This window comes from Manis pentadactyla, chromosome 3 (genome assembly GCF_030020395.1).
Source record: "Manis pentadactyla isolate mManPen7 chromosome 3, mManPen7.hap1, whole genome shotgun sequence".
NCBI classification, from domain to species: domain Eukaryota; kingdom Metazoa; phylum Chordata; class Mammalia; order Pholidota; family Manidae; genus Manis; species Manis pentadactyla.
In genome coordinates this window covers 48,604,806-48,628,211 of record NC_080021.1, presented here as the reverse complement: position 1 = coordinate 48,628,211, position 23,406 = coordinate 48,604,806, and the positions used below count along the sequence as shown (strand labels likewise).

Here is a 23,406-nt window from a genome sequence, read left to right as displayed (position 1 = left end):
TTGTCATTTCTCTGGTCACATTGAATCCGTAGTGAACTTGCCCGGGGCTGAAACCCATTGGCAAGACAGAGGGATTTTGGTCTTTTTAATTCACTCCTCTTTGTCCAGTGCCTGGAACAGTGTTGAACACATAGTAGGTGCTCCTAAAGATTTGTTGAATGAAGTGATCTGTGAATTTTAAAAAAAGTGAATTGTGCTCTGAATACTTTCAATGCAGAATGTATTTTATATAGTAATCAAGCTTTTGGAAATCAAATCTAAAGGTGGCATGTATATTTATATATATACAGTATATATATGTGTGTATGTATATGTATAATGTGTGTATAGGCATGTATGTGAGTGTGTGTGTGTGTGTATATATATATATATATATAATGTAACCCAAATGCCTCCACCTCATAACTGGCCCAAATGGGGTTCTAACAGTAAGCATATATCATGGCTTTAGCTCTTCTGCTTGTCTTAATCTCTTATTTGGAAAATTTCAAATATACACAAAGATGAGAATAATATGATAAACACTTATGTACCTATTACTGAGCATCAGTAATTATCAATGGTTGGTAAATCTTGTTTGATCTGTTTCTTCCACTCACTTTCCCTCTTGATTATTTTAAAGAAAATTCAGACATCAGATTTCTCCTAGAAATTTCAGATGCATTTCTAAATATTAAGTACATTAAAAACAAACACTGCCACCATTGTCATTATTACACACAACAGAACTGTCACTATCATCTAAAATCTAATCCATGAAGAAATTTCCCAAATGACTCCATGACATTTTTATTCAAATCAGGATCCAAACAAAAGTCCACATACTGCTGTGGATAAAATGAGAGTTCCTGTGGCCAAGAATCTCACCTGGCCCCGGTTGACTAGCTCACTGCACACCTGTGGGCAGTACATGGCTGTTGACTCTATATAAAGAGCTCCACCCAGTGCTCTGGGTGTGACATGGTGGCAGGGCTGCAAGGCTGCAGGAGGGCAGAGGCTAGAGTGGTGGCAGTGCCGAGGACAGAGGCCCAGAGGACAGCTGTGCAGACAGAGGGGCCCAGAGTCAGAGACCAGCTTGCTGCATGCAGACTCGCTTGAGTGAATGGAATTCTAGTGACTGACCTGCCACCTAGAAATAAAGTTGGGTATAACCCTTTCACACTAAGAATGTTTTGCTGTCAATTTCTTTGGTCACATTGAATCCATAGTGAACTTGCCCCGGGGTTGAAGCCCATTGGCAAGACAATTGATGGAAGTCGGCAGGGTTCATTGTTGACCAAGGAAAAAGACAGGCTGCCCTTATGGGAGAGATGCTTCAGTGGGCTGCCCCTGTGAATGGGGAGGCAGTGGATCGTCCCCCAGTGGGTATGTGGTCTGAGGTGGCTTGCCTCCTAGAGGACTGGGCCCCACCCCAGGACTGAAGGTAAGGGGAGGTGACACCTGAGGCAGTAGGGGTGGTCCTTGGTATAGTAAGCAGATTGTTTGAGAAGCAGAGTGCCTGGGAGGCAGCGGGGACTGTGGGTTGGCTGCTTCTCACAGTATTTGTCTTGCCAATGGGTTTCAGCCCTGGGCCAATTCGCTGTGGATTCAGTGTGACCAAAGAAAATGACAGCAAAACGTTCTTGGGGTGAAAGGGTTATACCTAACTTTATTTCCATGTGGCAGGTCAGTCACTAGAATCCTGTTCACTCAGAGCGAGTCTGCATGCAGCAAGCCGGTCTCTGCCTCTGGGCCCCTCTGTCTGCACAGCCATCCTCCAGGCCTCTCTGCACAGCTGTCCTGCACAGCCATCCTCTGAGCCTCTGTCCTCAGTGCTGCTACCACTCCAGCCTCTGCTCTGCTCTCCTGCAGCCTTGCAGCCCTGCCACCGTGTCATGCTCAGAGCACTGGGCAGAGCTCTTTATATAGAGTCAACAGCCATGTATTGTCCACAGGTATGCAGTGAGCTAGTCAACCAGAGCCAGGTGAGAATCCTGGCCACAGGAACTCTCATTTTATCCACAGTATTAAAAAGGTCTACAGAGGAGACCCAAGAAATGTCAGCATGAGAACACAAGCTGCAAACCTCTGTGGATGCCCTGAGGAAGGAGATGGCCTTGATGTGGGAGGAGGCAGCACGAGAGCGCTGACAGCAAGGTGCCATTGGAGACAAGACAGCAGCACTGCCAGGTGTTCTGAAGGAGGAAGAGGCCATTAAGGAAAAAGACGAACTCCTGAGGGAAGCACAGGCAGAGGTGGCACGAGAACGTCAGCTGCGAAGCGTTGAGCTGAAGGTAAGAGAGCTGCTGAAGACTGAGCTGGCATTGTTGCGAGGCACTGTAGCAAAGGAGGCACTTGGGGGAGTGGAGAGAAAGGTGCCATCAGCCCCAGAAATGGAGGAGCTGGAGCAGGATGAAGGGGTGGTGCCAGAGGCACTGGCCCCTCCTGTGTTGAAAGCACACCCAGTGGTTGTAAAGAAAATAAAGACCCACCAGCTGAAAGTTCCCCAAGGAGAGGAGCAGCCCCCTCCCCAGGTCGTGGAGCACTCTATGGTCTGCCCCTATACTCAGGCTGAGCCGGTGGCTGTGGGACTTAGGGGTGGATGGAATTGTTCTGTCGGGATCAGAGATGGGAAAGCTGTCTTCCCTGACAGTGCAGCCTGCCTTGAGGCAGTGATTAAAAAATGCGAGGTGACTCACAAGAAGAATTTAAGGGGCCACATGAAGGTTACGAGGACCCAGATGTGGGTTGATTTAATACAGGCAGGAGTAGATGGAAGGAAATTAGGAAGGCAAATAGGATCTTACTGGAGCTATGGCAACAACTGAAACCAGTGCAGCAGTTCAAGCCATTAAGACTAAAGAAGCCGAGGTCAGAGACAGAGCCACAAGTCCAGCCTGTGTTTCTTTCTGCAAGACTTTTTTGCTGGAGAGGCTGGAGAACAATGTTCGAGCTTCCTTGCACAGGGACCATTGCAGAGGACTAAGGGCACATAGACTGAGAGGAGAGAATCTTGGAGAGGTGGAGTATGGATAAAATGAGTGTTCCTGTGGCCAGGATTCTCACCTGGCCCCAGTTGACAAGCTCACTGCACACCTGTGGGTGATATATGGCTGTTGACTCTATATAAAGAGCTCCGCCCAGTGTGCTGGGTGTGACACAGTGGCATGGCTGCAAGGCTGCAGGAGAGCAGAGCAGAGGCTGGAGTGGTGGCAGCACCGAGAACAAAGGCCCAGAGGACGGCTGTGTGGGACAGCTGTGCAGGCAAAGAGGCCTGGAGGATGGCTGTGGGCCCAGACAGAGGGGCCCAGAGGCAGAGACCGGCTTGCTGCATGCAGACTTGGACTGAGTGAACGGGATTTTATTGACTGACCTGCCACCTGCTTCTAAATAAAGTTGGGTATAACCCTTTCACCCCAAGAACGTTTTGCTGTCAATTTCTTTGGTCACATTGAATCCATAGTGACCTTGCGCAGGGCTGAAACCCATTGGCAAGACAACTGCATTTGGCTGTTATTTCTCTTGGGTCTTATTTATCTAGTAATTTTCCCTTCCTTTTTTTTAATGCCATTGATTTGTTGGCTAAACCTTGAGTCATCTGCCGTGTAGAATTCCCCATGTTCTAGATTTTGATCACTGTTTCCTTGAGATGAATTTAACTTGTTTTGTAGTCCTCATGTTTTCTGTAAATGGTAGTTAGATCTAAAAGTGTGATTAGATTCAAATTCAATGTTTGGGCACCATAATTTTATAGGTGGTGCTGTGTAGTTTTTATTGCACCACACATCATAAGACTTATAACATGATTGTCTCAATTTTAATGATGCTAAAAGTTGATTTCATTCTTGTAAAGTTCCTCATCAGTCTCTCACCTGATGCTTTTAGTATCCAATTATGATCTTTGTCTAGATTTATTATTTCATTAGGATTTGCAAAGATGGTGATTTTTCTAAATTTGACCTTCCTCGTTTATTAGGTTCAATTTTTCTATGAATAGGAACTTATTAACTATTAAGTTACACAAAAATACAGTTTGTACTTGAAAAGCAGAGTAAATACTTAACGTTTTTTTCTTCATCAATTTTCAGACTTATGAGTTGGTTACCTAGAACCTATAGTTCCTTACATAATCAGTGACTTATTTTTAAAATATCATTATGAACACTTAGGTTTTAATGCATTTTGATATATTTCAGTTCATTCTAGATTATTCTCTCTGATCCTAAGATTTTCCCATTTTAGACCAGGGGGAGCCCCTTAGAAGTTGGCTTCTGTGTCCTTTTGATGTGATTTCATTTGCTTTTGATAACTTCTCTGATTCTGGCATATGACATCCTAGGCTCATCTTGCACATTATTTCCTGCCACAAATCTGGAAACAGCTATTTCCCCTCCCTACCTTTTGCATAGGAAATTATCTGATGCCTCCCACCTTGAACATGGTAGATCTCAGAATGTTTTTGTTTCCATGACACACCAATACTGCAAGTATTCCAAAGATGCATAAGACATGTAATTCCTAATGGTTACCTTCTCCCTTTTCTATTTCTCTCCCAAGCCCATGGCTGAAAAGTTATTAATAAGAGCATTGAAAGGTGGTAAAAACACTAGGATTGTTACCTTGAATGGAAAGAAGATAACAAAGATGCCCTCATCATTAGAAAGACTGCCTGGCTTGAGGACTCTAGACCTTCAGAATAACCTAATCTCCAAGGTGTGCCCAGAGATAAACACCTTGACTCAGGTGAGGAACCACGTATCTAATATTTTTGAATTGAGGATGGAATGTAGGAAGAGAGGAAAGAAGTGAGAACAATATGGCTTCAATCTCTGGAGGCCTAGCTCCCTGGAGACTCCTGTGGAATGTTGTTGGAGATGCATCAGAAAGATTCTCCCTTAGGGGATTGCATATGGTAGGGGAGAAGATGGTTCAATTTATTCCTGTGCTCTCTGGCCCACATCTGAAATTGGGATTAGTCTCTGCCACACTCATCTTTCTGGAGGCTGTCATGTGGAAAGAGGTTGGGAGCCTGGATCTGCTTGTCTACCTTGGGGGCTCCATCTGGAAGTGGGTCTCTGAGGATCCCAGAGATGCTGTGTACCCGGGGGACTGTCTTCAAGCTTTTGCATATGGAATGAAGAGACTTTTCAGATGTAGGAAGGAGGTTCCTTTTCAATTTCCTAGAGCAGGCTGAACTTTGAAATGGAGTGTTGGCAGGGAATGAGAAGGAGGGAACATTCATTTCTTCTGAAGTAGTCTTTAAAAGAAGGGTAGTATTTTAAATAAAGAATACTCTTCTTAAAGAGCAACAGTTAACATGAATGAATCCCAGATGCTTGTGTTAAACATTTCTGCTGAACAAAGTGAACCTCCAGCTGCTAAAAATCTTGAGGTTGGGAGAAGGCAAGGAATATTAACTTCTTGGTTTTCTTTTTGTTCACTTCTAAACTATCAGCACTGAAAGAACCTGTAAGCAGCTAAGTCAGTTTGTTTTGAGTTCAGTTATCAAAAAAGTATATTTATTTACCTTCACCTGCCTCATTTACTTTTAGGTTCACAAAATTATTTGAGCTTGTAATCTGTGGCCAAGTCTTCACATGAAATAGGGTAATACTCACAACCTTCCCCCTTAAACTAACTTCCAAAAATGCATTTATAGTTACAGGAAAATAAGTATTTGGACTTTTCTAATAGGAGAGAGAACTTTCTAGGCAAAAGATTTTAGAATTTGACTCAGCCATGAACTGATTCTTCCCCTCTGAATTTTTTTTCTATTAAAGTAACATAGTGCATTATTCTAAGAAAATCAAATACTACAAAAGGCCTCTAATAAAAAGCATCTATTTTCTGTTTCACTCCCTCTTGTCCTTCCTGATCTCCATATATAACCACTTTGAACTCACCATTTTTTATTAGTCCATTTTAGATATCACTGTTCTTCATTTTCCAGTACAGTTAATATGTTTAGTTTCCCCATAGTTATCTTTCAAACTTAGTATTATTAAATCTTTGTTTCATCAACTACAGTCTCTCTACTCCCAATTCTGTAAGATGACAATGTTAGCATCTGTAATCCACCTTAGGCTCTCCTTTCCCCTTCACAAATTCTAAACTTACTTTTGTAAGATGTACAGCATTTACATTGTATTCGGTTATAACCATGAGTAAATAGTCTATCTCTTGGAGAATTCTAAAATTCTAAAATGTGTATCGTTAATAAGTAAATCTCACTTGCACAGAGTCAACTGATGTACTATGACTTTATTCTCTTCCTTATTTACATATACCATTTTTGTTCCCTTGGAGTTCCCTGTTGCCTTCTTTAATTCTTGTGCCTTTTGCCTTCGTCATGGCCTCATTTTTTCAAACTGGATTACATATTAATGCCACACATTCTATCAAATGCATGCCTTCCTTGAGTGACTTCCCTACAGGAGCTTCCGTGCTCCTGCCCCAATGTAAGCTGATACCCATCTAGGTCTGCTGGCCAGGGACAGCCCTCTGCAGCTGTTCTGGACTCACTGTTCCTGTAGACCTCATTTTCCTCTTGGTTTATTCTCTTAGTTTGTAGGAGTAAGTCTCCCAAATCAACCTAGTCTAGGTATATGGTCAGTTTTTTTAACTTTTGCATATCTGAAAACATATTCTTTCTTGACGTTTGATTAATAGTTGTTAAGTAAAAAATTACAGATTGTAAAGTATGTTTTCTCAGGGAAAAAAAGCCTGAGTCTGGTTATCAATACTTTATCTTCTTCTGATGGCTCCCCCATTACTTTCTTTCACATCCTTTTATTTAGGAGGGACCTGAAATTTTTACTTGTTTGCTCACAATTTCTTCTTAAAGGTATCTGGCTAAGCTCATCCATTACTATTAAAGAAGAAATCACACCTTCTTTTTAAAGAATTCAACTGATTTAGAAACTAGGTCTACCTGGAAAGTGCTTTACAAGTCATATTCAAACTAAGGGCATTATTGTTTAGCTGTTCATGAACTAGACATTTTTCTTATATAGAGTCTCCAAGGTTGTGGAATTTTGAAAACATCAACTTCTTTATAATGGGGGTTCTAGAAGTGCTGGAGACCTTCAAAAGATGAGTACAGATGGTTCACACAGTTCAGAAATACTGTTCAATCATTCTTGTGTTTGCTAATAAAAAGGGCAATTGAAGGATTTTAGAGATGAGAGAGCTCTCAGAGCTGCAAGGAGCTATGGATGAGAGTTTAAAGTCCTGGACACCTTAACTGGTACGCCAATAACCAGCTAAATATAAGGCCTTTAAATCCACTCACTGGTCCTCAATTTCTGCCTTCATTTATTCAATCCACACTTAAGTATTGTGCATCCTCTGTGCCTCAGGCATTAGGAACTAATTCAGCAATAAACAAAACAGATGAAAATCCCTACCTTCATGGAGCTTACATTCCAGTCAGAAGAGCTTTAAGAACAAACAAGCAAAACAGGACATGAGTTGGTAATTGGTGCTAAGGAGAAAAATACAGCAGAGAAAGCACAGGGCATGGTGTCACATTCAGCTGAGATGTTGATGAATGACCTATGCCACAGTGTCCTGTGGACTTTAAAACTTGATGATATATTTAATGTCATGGTTCTAAGAGCCTAACAATTCTTACTCTAACAGTTTTCTATAAAATGTCGGAATGTATTTTTCAGAAGTTAGTTTGAACTCTTATGTTGCTACAGGTCACACCCTTTATTAATAAATATTGAAACTGTCCCTCCCATCACAGTGTCTGGGGGTCTACACTGTGCTTGCCTTTTGGACCTACTTTTCTTTTATCATCATAGGAGGTCCAGTTTGCCCCAATATACTGATTTTTTCATCATATTTTTCATAGAATGCAAAGCATTAAAATAGTCTTGATATTTCTTAAGTTCCTACAACAAAATTATTTTTAGATTTCAGCACTCATAAAATGTGTTAATAGAATAACAGTATCAATTATTTATTGAGAGCCAAGCACAACGCTAGGACTCTTGGTTCACTTTCAAGGAAGTTATTACACTCATATTGTTAAAAAAATTTATCAGGAAGGGGTTAAGTCATTTGTCAAGGTCACTCAACCAGTGAATATATCTATAAAATGAGGGTTCTTCTGAGGTTTCTTTCAGCATTCTTGTTCTATTATTTAAATTCTTAGTGTGAAATTAACCAGGGTGTTGTGCTCAGTTTATATCTCCTAAAAATAAAAACTGAGTTACATAAAGATGGCAGGTTTGAACACCACATGGATTGTCCCCATTTGTTTATATATACATTCTTTTAACAAATATTTACCATTCATCTCTTTGTGTCTACGTTGGTCCTGACAATACCGATATGACAAAAACATTCTCCCTGTCTTTATGTTTAGGGATTCAATTAATTATTAATATATGTAAAGCTCAGTGCCTGGCACATAGGAAATTTTTAATAAATTATAGTTGCTACTTTGATTAGTATTACCATTATGGCATAACTAACAACAAGGATCTAATAGAAACATATGTGCTACCTCTTCCTTCTTTGCTTTATTTGACTAGTGAAACTGGGAAATTTCAGTCATTTCTACTGCCGTAAAAAAACTAGGTTAATGTCCTAAATTCATGGTGAATGTGTTTGGCCTGTGACTGATGACATGCTGACATATCAACAATTTTCAAAGAAGCACTTTATAACTCTTGAGGGTGGACACCTTGTCTTATCCCTAGTGGCCAGCACCTAGTATACCATATTATATCAACTTGAGAAGAATGGGGTGGAAGCCATTTTCAGGGTTCAGCTTAACCAAACAGTATTATCGTGACTGTGGTGGTATCTAGGAAAAAGTTTATCCATAGGTAAATTGGTCACAGTTTTAAAATCCCTAAAGAAAAAAATAGCCACCATCTCATTGTGTGTAGCATTGCTGACATGCATCATAAGTCCAATGGCAGGCAGTACAGCAATGTTCCCTCAAGTGGCTCACGTATGTGGCTGCCCAGGATGAAGATATGGTCCGCCATAGCTTTTTATTTGACCATAAACAATTGACAGTAAATAAGACCAATGCTAGAGTTGGGCAGTTTGTAAATTTGTTGTTGTGTCCCTAGTCTTTCCTTTGTGTATGTTTACTGTCCTTGATGATCCTTAACTGACTTCCTCACTCCGTCCCTCTCTCCTTACCTTCCTTCCCATGTTCAGTAAGTAGTTACATGTGCCTGCTGTGGACTAAACATTCTGTGGGCAATACAAAAGGAGCAAAAACATGTGTCCTTATCCTCATGTTTAGTAGGGAAAGTTAATCAAATATATAAATAGATACAAAATTACAACTATGAAAAATGTTGTGGAGGAGAATTATACAGTGCTATGAGCACCTCTAGTCAGAGATCAGAGAAGGTTAACCTGCAGAAGTACAACTGAGTTAAGATCTGAAGGGTAAGATTTTTGCAGAGGAAGACAATAGGGACAGCATATGCAGACTTCCCTCACTCCCTTCTAGGGCCCCCTGGGGGCTCACTCTCTGAGCCTAGCAGAACAGAAAAGATCTGCTGTCATTTGTAGTTTGTCAGCAGTACAATCCTTCTGTCCCATCCACTAGTCATCTCTTCTTGCTCCATCAAGTAGGTAATACATCTATTCTCTAAGCCTGGCTTTTCTATCAAAATAGACTTATTATCCTGGTTTATTGTATCCTGTCCTGGTACAAAGGCACCTTGTGAGTTCCTTCTCTCCAAAATCTTAAATTCCTCCTCCTTCTCTGCTTCTTTGCCCAAGCCTGTGTTAAGACTCCTGCACCCATACTGGAACTAAACCTCCTCCTCTAGCTGGCAGTGAGGTGTCTAGAAGAGGCCCAACCCTCCTTTCTCACTTTCCAGCTGAGTGATGTGTAACAACTCCCATTCTCTCACTGTGCCTCCCTTGGCTCTTGTGTAAAATGGGCCTCATCATTCTTAACTCCTCACGTTGCTGTCAACATTACCTCATATAGAATGCCTTACTCATGCTGGTTACTCAGAAATTTTAGCCCCTGCCTTTACTCAAACGTATACAAATGCTAACACATAAGGTTTCACATTTTAATTGACTGTCAGTCTTGTGTTGTAATCCCCCTTTTCTGATGATTTAGTACACTTGTCTTTGCTTCTTACTCATTCTTTCCGTAAGAAGCTTCTGACAGGATGTTAAAAAGGTAATGCCTTGGTAAGCTTGTACCATAAATGCCAGTCAAAGATCCTCCTTATACTGAGTAGCAAGTGCCAATCCCATGGCGCTGGGTTTAACTATAGGCTCTAAGCAGCCAGTGCTTCCAGACTCTAGGGATCTCTAGGGATGAGCTGCCATGCTGGACTTGGAACCTTCCCCTCTATTTCCAATGAAATTATAATTGTTTAGAGAAATCTGGCTTAGTTAAGTTAATGAAAAATTAAAAAATAGTCTTGAAATTAGCAAAATTACTCAAAATTCTTTCAGGAACAGCTAGACTCAGAAGAAGCATCTGGCAATTATATTGAACTGGTTTTAAAGATGCCACAGATTTCTAAAAAAAGGCATTTATAAGGATTAGCAGAGTGACCCACCCATAATGCTGCCTTTCCCCATATGCCTTGGCCATATACATACTAATTAAAAAATGAGAAAATTTTGTTATTCTCTCATTAATTTGATTCAGTTATTTTTATTAAGTAGTTTATAGAACCTAACACTGTATTATGTCCTACTTAGGTAAAGCAAATGGCAATGTTCACTGTCCTTAAGGAATTTAAGAATTAGTATTTCAAATACTAGCTTAACTGAATTTTTTAATATGCTATAGCCAAATGATCTAATAGTTTATTCCAAAATGGTATCATCAAGCCATAATTTAGTTCAGAAACTTCCAGATAAGATGAATGTCTCAGCTGGCTTTACTTCTTTTTTATACTTTAAAAAATGTTTTTATCCACCTTAGTCATAGATATCATTTAAAAATTAAATAAGTAATTGAAAGATATAATAGCATATAGTTTTCTAGTGGTAATAAATAGCTACAAGCACAGCATAATTAAATGTTAGGAGAAGTTGCCTGGTCCAAGTTCTAGACATACATATGATAGGCATTACACTGAACTGAATATAGGGGTTAGTAAAAAATGAACAGATGGCCAGAATAAAGAAAGCATGCTGCCCATTAGAAGGAAGTGATCAAGCTGAGAAGACTGAAGCTGACTGAGCTCAACAGGTATACTTGATTTTGCAAAAATAAAAATATGAAGCTGTAACAAGTATTCTACAGTTTGAATCATTAGCTTAGGCAGGTGGCAATTGAATGCTGTTTATTGAGCAACTATTATATTCCAGAAATGTTCTTTGAATGCCAGATGAATTGCATAGAGATCCTGTCATTGTAAACTTTCCTACTTAATAGTAGAGGTAAGATCCATACATGAATCATTATAATAAAAGGCAGAAGATAATAATCAGCCATCAAAAGTACACAGTGCTGTGCAACTACAGAAGGAAGATGGCTTCCTGGGGAAGGTAGTAAATGCCAAAGAGTGCCACTAAACACAGAAATCCATTATAATAATTGGAGAACCAAGGTATAGTCATAGTTTAATAGAAGCTGAATCCTGAAACACATTATCACTGTAGAAACAATACATTTTTTTATCTACCAAATTAACAAAGTCATTACCCTGTGGCCAAGATTTTTCTCTTTCCTGAAGATGTCATTCAAAAGTGGCTGATAGAATAGACTGGTGGTTCCCTAGGCTGGGGAATATATTGTTTAAGGGGACAAACTGGAAACCAGTAGACTCTTAGAGGGCTAATGCACAGCATAGTGATTATAGTCAATAGTACTGTATTATAAACTACAAAGTTGCTAAGAGACTGCATCTTAATTGTTCCCACTACAAAAGAGAAATGAATATTATGTGACCTGATAGAGGTGTAGCTAACACTATGGTGGTAAACATATTGCATATATAAATTTATCAAATCAATATGTTGTATACCTTAAATTTGCAAAATATTTTGTCAATTATATTTCAATTTTTAGAAGTAGCTGTGAATTTAGAAATCTTCAAAAAAAGTGTTAGAAATCATTAATAAAATAGGTTTAAAAGTTGAAAACCAAGTGGAAGTGTCAGTATATATATATATATATACACACATATATATGTATACACACACATACATACGTACATATATGTACGTATGTATGTGTGTGTGTGTGTGTATATTTTGTCTCATTGTCTTCTGTATCTAATATTTTAGTTAGCATTTCATAGTATCTGCTATTTGACAGGTACTTTATTATATTATCTTTAATCCTTAATACAGCTCTGAGTAGTAGTTGCTAGCATCCCCATTTTAAAAAAAGGAAAAGAGATTTTGGAATTTGGGTGATTTGCTTGAGATTATATAGCTGGTACACTGCATAATAGTCTCCAAAGACTATGCTTTGCTGACTGCATAATACTGATTAAAGAGTGTGCACACCAGTAGATCAAGAAGATTTAAAACAAGAATTCCATGTATTGCATACAAGACAATTCCATTTTGTATGTGTATTTGAATGGATGTATGTACTGTGTACATATATATGATATTCTGAGCAACAGTAAATTCTTTTTAAAAACAGGGAGCACATACTTCAAGCTATACAACAAAGCTACAGTAATCAAATAGTATGGTGCTGGCACAAGTACAGACCCATAGATTAATGGAACAGAATAGAGATCCCAGATACAAACCCATGCATATATGGTCAATTAATATATGACAAAGGAGCCAGGAATATACAATAGAGAAAAGACAATCTCTTCAATAACTAGGGTTGGGAAAACTGGGCAGCTAAATGCAAGAGAATGAAACTGGTTTACTATCTAATGCCATACACAAAAGTGACCTCAAAATGGATTGAAGACCTAAATGGAATACATGAAACTAAACCTCTCAGAAGAAAACTGGCAAAAAAAATCTCTTGAACATAAGTGTGAGCAATTTTTTCCTGTACACATCTTTTCATGCAAGAGAAACAAAATAAAAAGTGAACAAGTGGGACTACATCAAACTAAAAAGCTCTGTAAAACAAAGGACATTATCAGCAGAAAACAAAGGCAACCTACAGTACGAGAGAATATATTCATAAATGATTTATCTGATAAGAGGTTTACATCCAAAATGTATAAAGAGGTCATACACCTCAATGCTAAAAGAACAAATAACCTGATTAAAAAATGGATGGAGGACCTGATCTGACATTTTTCCAAAGAAGAAATACAGATGGCCAACAGGGACATGAAAAGATGCTTCATGTTGCTAATCGGGGAAATGCAAATCAAAACCACAATAAGTTATCATCTGACAGCAGTTAGGATGGCCACTATCCAAAAGACAAGAGATAGCAAGTGTTGGTAAGGACGTAGAGAAAAAGAAACCCTCCTACACTGTTGGTGGAAATGTCAATTGGTACAGCCACTGTGGAAAGCAGTATGCAGGTTGCTCAAAAAACTAAAAGAGAAATATCAGATGACCCAGTAATTCTACTTCTAGGAATTTATACAAAGAAAACAAAATCCCTGATTCAAAAAGATATGAATCCTTATGTTTATTGCTGCATTATTTACTATAACCAAGATATGGAAATAACCAAAGTATCCATCAATAGGTGAGTAGACAAAGAAGATGTGTATAGATACACGATGAATATTATTCAGCCATAAAAAAGAAAAATCCTGCTATTTGCAATAACATGGATGGACCTAGAATATATTGTGCTATGTGAAAAAAGCCAGGTGGAGAAAGAGAAATACCATATGATTTCACTTATTTATGGAATCTAAAAACAAAACAAAACAAAATAGCAGTAGACGCATAGACACTGTGAAGTGACTGTCGGTCACTATGGGGGAGGGGTTGGAGTGGGTAGGTGGAGAGGGTGAGGTGGATAAAAGGGCACAAAAATTCTCAATCTCAATATAAGTTGGTCACAGGGATGGCAGTAAAGTATGGGGAATATAGCCAAAGATTCTGTGACATCTTCCTATGCTGACAAGATAGAAACCACACTCATTGGGATGAGGATTTAATAATGTGGGTAACTGTTGAAGCTCTGTGTTGTACATTGAAACTAATACAAGTTTGTATATCAGTAATATTTCAATAAAAAAATAGGCAGCACACTACTACAGATGGGGTAGTATAGAATTCAGGAGTATAGGCCATAGACTGAAACTACATTGTATCACCATAAATCACAGCCTGGACCTGAAGTCCCTTTTCTATAAAATTGTGGATACTATGAGGTCCACATGCTAGTTCCCAAAGGACAGAACAGTTAAACTCTGAGAATACCATCAGAAGTTCATTCTATAGGTATTTCTTGATGTAATATAAGTTTTAAACTTATCCAGTAATTGCCTCTTAGAAGAACCAAAGAATTCCTTCAGGAACTGCCCATAACAAGAGTATTACTAACAAAATACTTGCATATGCTTTTTATGATGCTTGCTATTCCTGAAACTCCTTATTTGTAAAACACCATCCTTGACCAGACTGCTTAGCACAATGTTTGGCACATATTAAGTTATATTTAAATGTTATTCATTAGTGTAATCATCAATAAGTTAATCAGTTCTTTTTCTTCACAAATTTCTCATGCTTTTTTCCTAGTTATATAAAGATTGCTATACATCAAACCTGGATTCCATAATCCAAAGGCATCAATGGACACTGAGACATCTCATTTCCACAATATAAGAGGAAACATATCTATTCAAGGCAGGTCACAGATAGGTTTATAAGTTAGAGGTATGAGAAGGCCAGTGTAATCAAATAAATGTAATCAAATTTAGGAAGAGTTGGGATAGACATTATTTGAGGCAGAGTACAGAAGTGTACAAAGATGGAGAAAAGACTGCAGGGAGATTGGAGACATTTAGGACATATTGAGTAGGGAAAATCCACATGGACTGGTTATTTGGGCAACTGTTTATATGTAATCTGGTAGGATTAGATAAGGGAAATTTAAATGATAACACAGTCCATTCTCTCCATTCTTAAGCTATGTAATGCTATAGGCAAGCAGTAATAATTGCTAGTATTAGGGTGACTGAGATGTATGAGAGCTGGAAAAGATGCACCTAAAGGGGATTTTGAGAAAAGGAATTGGTGGCTAATTGAATTTGGGCAGAGAGAAAAGAAATTCTAAGTGATTCCGTATGGCCACCATAGGATTACAAGAATGGTGGATGCATTAACCAAAGTGGGGCTGGGAAAAGCAGATCTGTTTTGTACACTGACACTGTCCAGTTTTAGACTAATTTAAAGTGACAACATTACATCCATTTGAGATGTCTTTTGAGCCAAAATCAACAAGATACAAGTTTTACAGGAATAACTGTAAATTCCTACATTTAAGTTCAGAAAATAATTCAGCTGCACAAGTCTGGGATGTGGATGTTGTCTCCTTGACAGCAGGTTTTTGTTGACCCCAAAATTCATTATGCACCACCAATGTGCATTGCCGCTGTAAGAGTGCATGCCATGTTAGGCTGCACTAATGGAAGTGCACTCATCTGCTGGAAAAATTCTGTGGTCTCACCAGCATCCACCCTGTGAGACCATGTTTCCTGTCTCAACCTCAGCACTGTATTTCCAGAGAGTGGGGTTACAGGCATTGGAGAGTCACCAGAATGGTGAGGGGTTCTGGAAATTATGTCCTGAGGGAAATAGTGAAGGAAGAATGGAAGAAATTCAGAGGGAATATGACAGCAATCTTCAAATATTTGAAAGATTGTTATGTGGAAGACAGAAGGGGGAGTAAAGCCATTTCTTATGATTATTGTGGGAATAACTGGAGAGAAATTACAGAGAGCATAACCAAAGCAAAAAGTTTAAGTAAATAATAAAAGTTCCTAACAAGATGAAAGATCTACCCATTACTGAGGGTGTTCATGAGGAAGGTACATAGTCGCCCACTTGTATTTTGTATGTTAGCGCTAAGGTGACATATAAAAGTTCTTTCTGATTCTAAGATGCTCTAATTTCCCTGTGTCATAGGCCCATGAGCAACCATTTAGCAGCAATGGTATCTTTCAATCTACGGCGATATGTTAGTTTCCAAAGGACAGAAGAGTTACCATTCTGAGAATACCAATAGAAATTCAATAGAGATAATTATTGAAGTAATACAAGTTTTAAACTTGTCAAATAGTTTTCTTTTACATGACTAAACCCTTCCCTCAGGAACTACCCATAACCATAGAGTGTTACTAATAAAACACTGCATGTGCTCTTTTGGGGTACCTGCAATTTCTGAAACCCTCTGTGAGTAAAATGCCATTTGGAAAAACCTTATCAAGGTATCCCAAATAGCTCACCTTGAACAACCTTGTCAAAGCATCACAAGGAGTCACCTCTTCAGAGTCTTCCCTAATGACCCAATCTGGCCCTGAGTTACATTCCACCCCATTATCCTGTTTTCTCTCCTTTATATGGGACACTTGCCACTAACAAATTATTTGTTTACTTAGTTGTCTGTTTCACTTCCCAATATGTAAGCACTGTGAGAGAGGGATCTTGTGTGGCTTTTTTACTCTAGCATTCAGAATTAATACTACATACATAATAGAACCTAACAAATATGAATTAGTGAAACATTTACTTTATGTAATTTATTAATCAAAGTTAGGTATTTATCACAGGTAACTCAGTCCTTGCTACAGTGTCTCTGGAAATTTCCGTATAATTGATATAATCTAGGCTGAAGCTCTGACAGAGAGTATAACCACATGCTCCTTAAGATACCTTTATGAATTTACAGGCTATCTATGAAATCTTTTTTTGTTATCCTAATTTGATCAAGAATAATCCCAGTTCCATTCATTTCATTTTAGTTTTAAGTAAATCGAAATTTTAAAAATTTTGACATTTTCAGTTGAACCCTCTTCGTCTTCTTATATGTCATATTCTTGGTTGTGCAAGCCCAGAATTTCACGTGGTAGCCAAAGGGCCATGTAGCTAATGTGTCACCCAGAGAAAGTACATTTTCCTAGGTCATCTAACAATTGTATATCATCTTCTTGGGAACTAAGTTGAATCAGAAAGCCACCTGTGGTTGTCAACTGCCCTACTATATTACCATAGATTGCTCTTTAAAATTATCTTTCCTCAACCTCTTACTATCTCCTCCCAGCAGATGACTTTGTTTCACATTTGAAAAAACAGACACTGTCAGGAATTTCCTCATCTTCCTATCACAAATCCTCCAGTGCCCTCATCTGTATTCACCTTTGCCACCTTTTCTTCCTACTACCTCCTGCCCACCTTCCTGGGGGCCCCGAGCCCCATGAAGAGTCCCTATTCTTATCTAAGGCCAGCACACACGTGTACTTTGGATCCTATCCTCTCTCTTCTAAGGTATTTTGAATCTGCAATTATCCTTCCGCTTATATCATTAGTTTCTCATTCTCTACAGGATTATTTCCATCAGCATATAAATAAGTTGTACTATATTTTGCGGGAAACAAACCCTCCAGCTTCCTCCTAATTTTCTAGTGTCCCTTCATAGCAAAAGTTCTTAAAAGAATCATTTATAACTCACTGTTTTTGCTTTCTCACATGTTTTCCACAGCCCATTTCCGTCGAAGTTTCTTCCCCAACTCTTCTCCCTGATTGTCAAAGTTGCTAAGGACTTTTATGTTGCTAAATCCAGTGGTTATTTCTATGCTTTTATTTAACTTAACCTTTCTCTGGAATTTGACCCACATCTTCCTTCTTAAAATAGTTTTCTTTTCCTTTTCTTTCCCCTTGGCTTCTGTGACACATATATCTTGGAGAGCCTGAGCCATACATTTATGTAATTTATTGAGGGTATGGTCTCAGGAGAAATCTGTAAGGGTGTGAGGGAAGCAGAACAGAGCAGGAAAATAATCTAGGCAAAGATGTGATTTCAGGAGAAATTTAGCCTCAGCCTTATCCCATCAGAGTTCTGGAACATGACTTGCACCACAGAGACAAAGGGACTGGCTGTTATAATCGTGCACCCATTATGGGCTATAGACCACCCTGGGAGGATGGAGTAGAGGCATATGATCTCTGGGTAAAGGTTCTCCTCGTATCCTCGTAGCTGAGGGAAACTCCTTAGAGAAGTATGCAGGAGAAAGTTCTCAGCAGGAAAATTCTAGTTTCTGAGGATTAAGCACTGTCTCAATAAAAGGGATCTGGTATACCAGATCCTGAAGGTGTCCCACCCTTCCCTTCTACTTCACTGGTGATCCCTTCTCTTTTACAATCCCATATGCTACCTTTTACTTGCTGAAGACTCACAGATTTACCATTTGGTCTTGACCACTTTAGAGAACTTTTAGACTTGCATTTACAACTTCCCACTTGATATTTCCACTTACAGATCTAAAAGGCATCTTAATTTTAAGGTGGGCAAAACAGAACTTTTGATTCCTTGTCTTTCCTCCAAACTTGCCCTTGTCCCAGTTTTCCTCATTTCAGATATATAACCTTCAAAGCTGGATTCTGTCCATGAATCTTCTCCTTGTCTTACATCTAAAAATGTTTTGGCTCTATATCCAAAGCATATCTCAAACCCATCCATTTCTTCCCACCTCCATTACCAAGCCATCATTTCTCACCTGCACTCCTGTGGTCATACCTGAATGTTATCTCTGTGCTTCAACTCTTGCACCCCTGAAAAATATTCTTAATATAGCTTGGTCCTGTTACAACACACATCAAATAACTTTACACATCTTCTCAAAACCCTAGGCATTTCTCACTACACTTAAGAGTAAAATCCCAACCCCTTACCCTGGTTTACAAAACCATACACAACCTGGCTCAAGTATGCCTTTCCAAACTCATGTTTTGCTGGGTTTCCCTCTACCCGTTATGTTCAGTCACATCAGCCACATCTCCTGGCTCCTCAACCACACCAAGAACTTTTCTGTTTTGGGATCTTTATTTTGGCCATTTATTCTCTCTTATTCAGATCTCAGTGTAAATATCAACTTCTAAGATAATGTTCCCTGATCAACCAATCACTATCTCCTACTCCTTTTAATAATCTACGGAACACTTCCTGCTGTCTGTTATTTTTCTTAATAATTTGGTTAGCCTTGATCCTTTACTCATTAATTTGGTGGCTTGTTTTCTCTGTTACTGTGTAAGAGGCTTGAGGGTAAAGGTCTTCCATGTCCTATGTCTATCTAACACCTAGGACTGGTGATTCATAGTAGGCATACAATGCATATTTTTAAATGAACGCTGACCCACATGCTTCCTTAGAAATTGTTATATGGGCATTTTAGACTGTGTTTCTTTCATGATTTATTTGTAGATATATTTCTAAGCATCCAAAAAAAACCCCACTTTATAGTCAAGCTTAATTATATTCTGTGATTTCCCTTTGATACACCATGAAATCAAATGTACCTTCATATATCTAGACCATATCCTTAATTCTGTAAAATCAATGACAAAAAAACATTTAGCTCGTAAATGAAAACTTCTGATGTAACATGCAAAATGAACACTATATGGTCTGTGCCCTCAGCAACACCTGGAAAGCATTGATGATGTGAGAAATCTCAAGCTCTGTTCCTTGTTACCTATTTACTTTAAAATACATATTGCTGTCTCTTTGTTAGCAATTGTTCATGAGTTTCTCATGCCTGTGCACATCCTATAAGCAGAAGCACCAACTGCCTTTGTTCTGAACTAACTTTCCAAGGATGTTTATATAGCAGATAATCTTGGAAATCAGAGAGTGTATCTTCCTCCAGAGCTCAGTGTAAAGGGATAGCATGGTTACTACTGCCTATTATAAAATATTCAGTTCCCTAAACTCATGTTCCTCGTCTGTAATACAACCACCAAATATCCAGGTATTATCTGACTGTGCATTGCAGGTGCAAGAAGACCAATATTCTGGGCACTGCTGTTGCTATATGTAACAAACTGTCCTTTGTCTCTTTCCCAGAGGTCTCATGCTTTCTACCAGCATTTATAAAATGGTGGCAGGGTAACTACTAGCTTGCAATTGGGTAAAATCTCTGAGCTTTCACAGTTCCTGACATTCTTGTGTTTTTCACCAGTGCTCACAGAAATTTTGTCAAGCAGCACTGGTTGGCTGCTATGAATGTTTCACTAAATTTAGGCAAACCAAAGAAATCTACATCCTTCTTAGAAATACTTCAAATAGTCACTAAAGTAGGCATATAATGGTTCCCCAAAGATGCTCATCCTAATCCTCATAATCTGTGAATATGTTAGGTTACATGTCAAAGGGGGCTCACAGGTGCAGATGGAATTAAGATTGATAAATCGGCTGACCTTGATAATGAGATTATCTTGGATAATCTTCATGGGCCCTATGTAATTATGAGGGACAGAGAATATCAGAGTGATGTGATTTGAGAAAGACTCCACCAGCCACTGCTGGCTTTGAAGATAAAATGGGGGTGGGGAGAAGTCAAGGACTGTGGGCACCCTATAGAAGCTAGAAAAGACAAGAAAACAGATTCTTCCTTGTCTCTAGAAAGAAAAACAGCCCTAATGACACTGGTTTTTAAGGCAGTGAGACCCATCTCTGAAATCTGAGCTCCAGAATTCTAAGATAATAAATTTATGTTATTTTAAGCCACTCTGTGGTTGTTACAGTTCAATAGAAAATTAAAATGTTCACCTATTTTGGAATAAGTTTTTCATTAGAATGGCTATACGAGCGTTCTTTAACTTCACCTTTAGGAAAGAAGAAGGCCTCCAAGATGGTAGATTTATTGTTCTTAGTTTATAGGACAATGGTAATTCTCAGAGGAGAGCATGTATGGAAGCAAAATCTTTTCCATGAATTCCAAGAACATGGAATTTCATTGTAAATATATCTTGTCCACTTTAATTAAAATCATTAACACACCTCCATACCAAATAACTAGTGATATTTTAACTATAGATCATAACTTGCCTAAATTTTCTTTCTTATGTAAGCTCATTAATTTGTCAAAACTCCCATGTCAAAATGTTTACTGTTTAATATTAAAATTCTTAAGTTTAGAGTTGGTAATGAAATTTGAATGGTAGATAATATTTGGGAGTAAAAGAAAAGGCTCATTTTATATCTTGGAAGATACAATTAGATTTCGAATCAAAGAAAAACACCATTTTTTTTAGAGACCAATACTGTATCACTGATTTAGCTGGATTAGTGGTTCAAGGAGAATCTTTCTAATTCCTTGTATATCATTTCTAATTCCTCCTTCTTATGTCTGAACACTTTGTCAGTAGTATATAAGGAGGACCTCAGGCCTTAGGCCACATTTCTGATTTCAGAAAATTAGTCCTTTACTGAGTGTTAAAATGGCTTTGTTTCTACGGGTCACAATGCTACAATACTCTGAAGTTGCTCATGTGATGATTGTATCATTAATTCTGTTTTTAAATACCCTTAGAATCATTTGTAATATAATTTTAATGAAGCTCAGTGCTTTATCTGGTGTAACTCGAGGAGGAAAATATTTCTCCCAGCCCAGGGCAAATTACCTTTGAAATCGAAATCAGTCAAAGGGAGAAATAAAGTGGGAGAAACCCATTTATTGCTTACAAGCAGTTTTCCACTTCTCCTTGCCTGTGTCTCTCAACACCCAGCTGCAAAAACAGACCCCACAAACTTCTCCAGTCCAGTTACACTCTAGCTCCCCCCATCCTTGTAATCACCTATTCCTATGGAGATGGACTACTTCTCACCACCCTTGGAAACACCTACTGATATGGAGATGCACTAAGACGAGGTGAGAGATTCTGGAAATATTGCAATTTTACCTACCGCCCACCCCTTCAGAAATCTTGCCTCACAATCTACTCGTGCCCCATCTTCTGCAATGGCCCCTGTGCGAGAAAACTAGAGCCCTGTAACCAGACTAATAACATACAATAACAGTAGCATTTGATAATCCTCAAAATGGAGGTTTCAGTAGGTTCAAAGTCCTATGCAGATTAAATCCATATCTTGTCCATTCCACAGGTGGTCAGTAGCTGAATGGGTAGGGAGTTCAGAGCAATCATTACACAGCATTTGTAGCCAGAGGGCGGATCCAGGCAACAGGGACTATAGAAGAAAAAAACCTTAAGGGTGATAAGATACATGTTTTATTGACACCAGCATAGGCAAATCTTGTCTAGTAGGTAGGATGCATGCAAGAGAATGGTCCTGTAATAGGACAGTGGCAGAAATGGAATCTTGTCTTGGTCTAGTACACCAGACTTTCACCCTCCTCCCTGTGGGAGTTACAGAGGAGTCAATATATAGGGCTACAGGAGGTACATGCACTGCTCATAAAGAGAAAACAAAACCTCCCCATAAGATTCTCTTACCTCATGGACACTCTGGGTACACAACCGTGATCTTTGGGGTCACTCTGCTGTTACTCCAGGAACACAAAGGAGGCCAGCTTCTCGGTCTTTTCCCCAAGGTGCCAGAAGGGCCAGCCATCACTGGTCTATGTGTTGAAATGTCCAGGGCCACGTCCATTCAACAGAGTCTCCAGGGTTTAGTGCAGTAGGGGCTGGCAGCAGGATGTTGCTCTGCTGGCTATATGCTGGCTTCAATAACTCCTCATTGGTTTGCACATTCAATAGTATAGGAGAGGCAGCAATGTGCATTAGCATGTCCACAGGACTCAAGGCTCCTTTTTGGGGATTCTCATTCAAACACCATAGCACTGTCCATAAGTGAGCTGACTAGCTCAATAGACTACTGGTGTCTGACTTCAGGCCAGATTTCAACAAACCATTGTACCTCTCTATCATGCCTGCCCCAGTAGAGTTATATGGTACATGAAACCTCCACTTTATTCCTAACTGCCGCACCCATTGTAATGCATGTCCAGGAAAGTGCCTTAATCGCTCTCAATCACCTGCAGCCGGTCATAGGCTGCAAAAAGATGCTCTAGGCCCTTCTTGGTGGTTTGCTGATCTGCATGACCTGCAGGAAAGGCAACCAACAGTCCAGTAGCTGTATCCACACAAGTCATGGCATACTGATATCCTTCTGATATGGGCAGAGGCCCAATACAGTCTATCTGCCACCTCACACAGGGTATCTGCCCCTTTACTATTGTCCCATGTTGCTGCAGGACTCAGTGTACATCTCTCTTAGAGCACACAAGGCACTCCTTTGGGGCTCTGCTGACTTCTTCAAAGGTCAACAGCAAGCCCCACCTATGGGCTACAGCCCACATTGTCTTTTGTCCTGCGTGCAACAAATGCTGATGTAACCATTGGGCTGCATCAGAGGTAGGCTTTCCTTCTAGCTACTGCACCTGGGCCAATGTGAATGCTTCAGCATTCCCTGGGGATGCCAAAGGCAAATGGCCAGTCACATGATATACAGTAGCAGTCTTAGTTTGGGCCCATAGGTCTTGCCACAATTCTTGCCCCCAAAGA

General features: G+C 39.2%; 1 protein-coding gene across 2 annotated transcripts in view; it reads left to right on the top strand.

The window, feature by feature from the left end:
* Positions 1-4,539: 4,539 nt before the first annotated feature.
* The window catches only part of LRRC69 (leucine rich repeat containing 69), a 97,805-nt gene continuing 78,938 nt past the window's right edge, over positions 4,540-23,406 (top strand). For both annotated transcript variants that reach the window (XM_036932472.2, XM_036932462.2), the window contains exon 1: positions 4,540-4,722. In XM_036932472.2, the coding sequence (XP_036788367.2) occupies positions 4,540-4,722 (183 nt within the window). The remainder of the gene's footprint in view (positions 4,723-23,406) is intronic.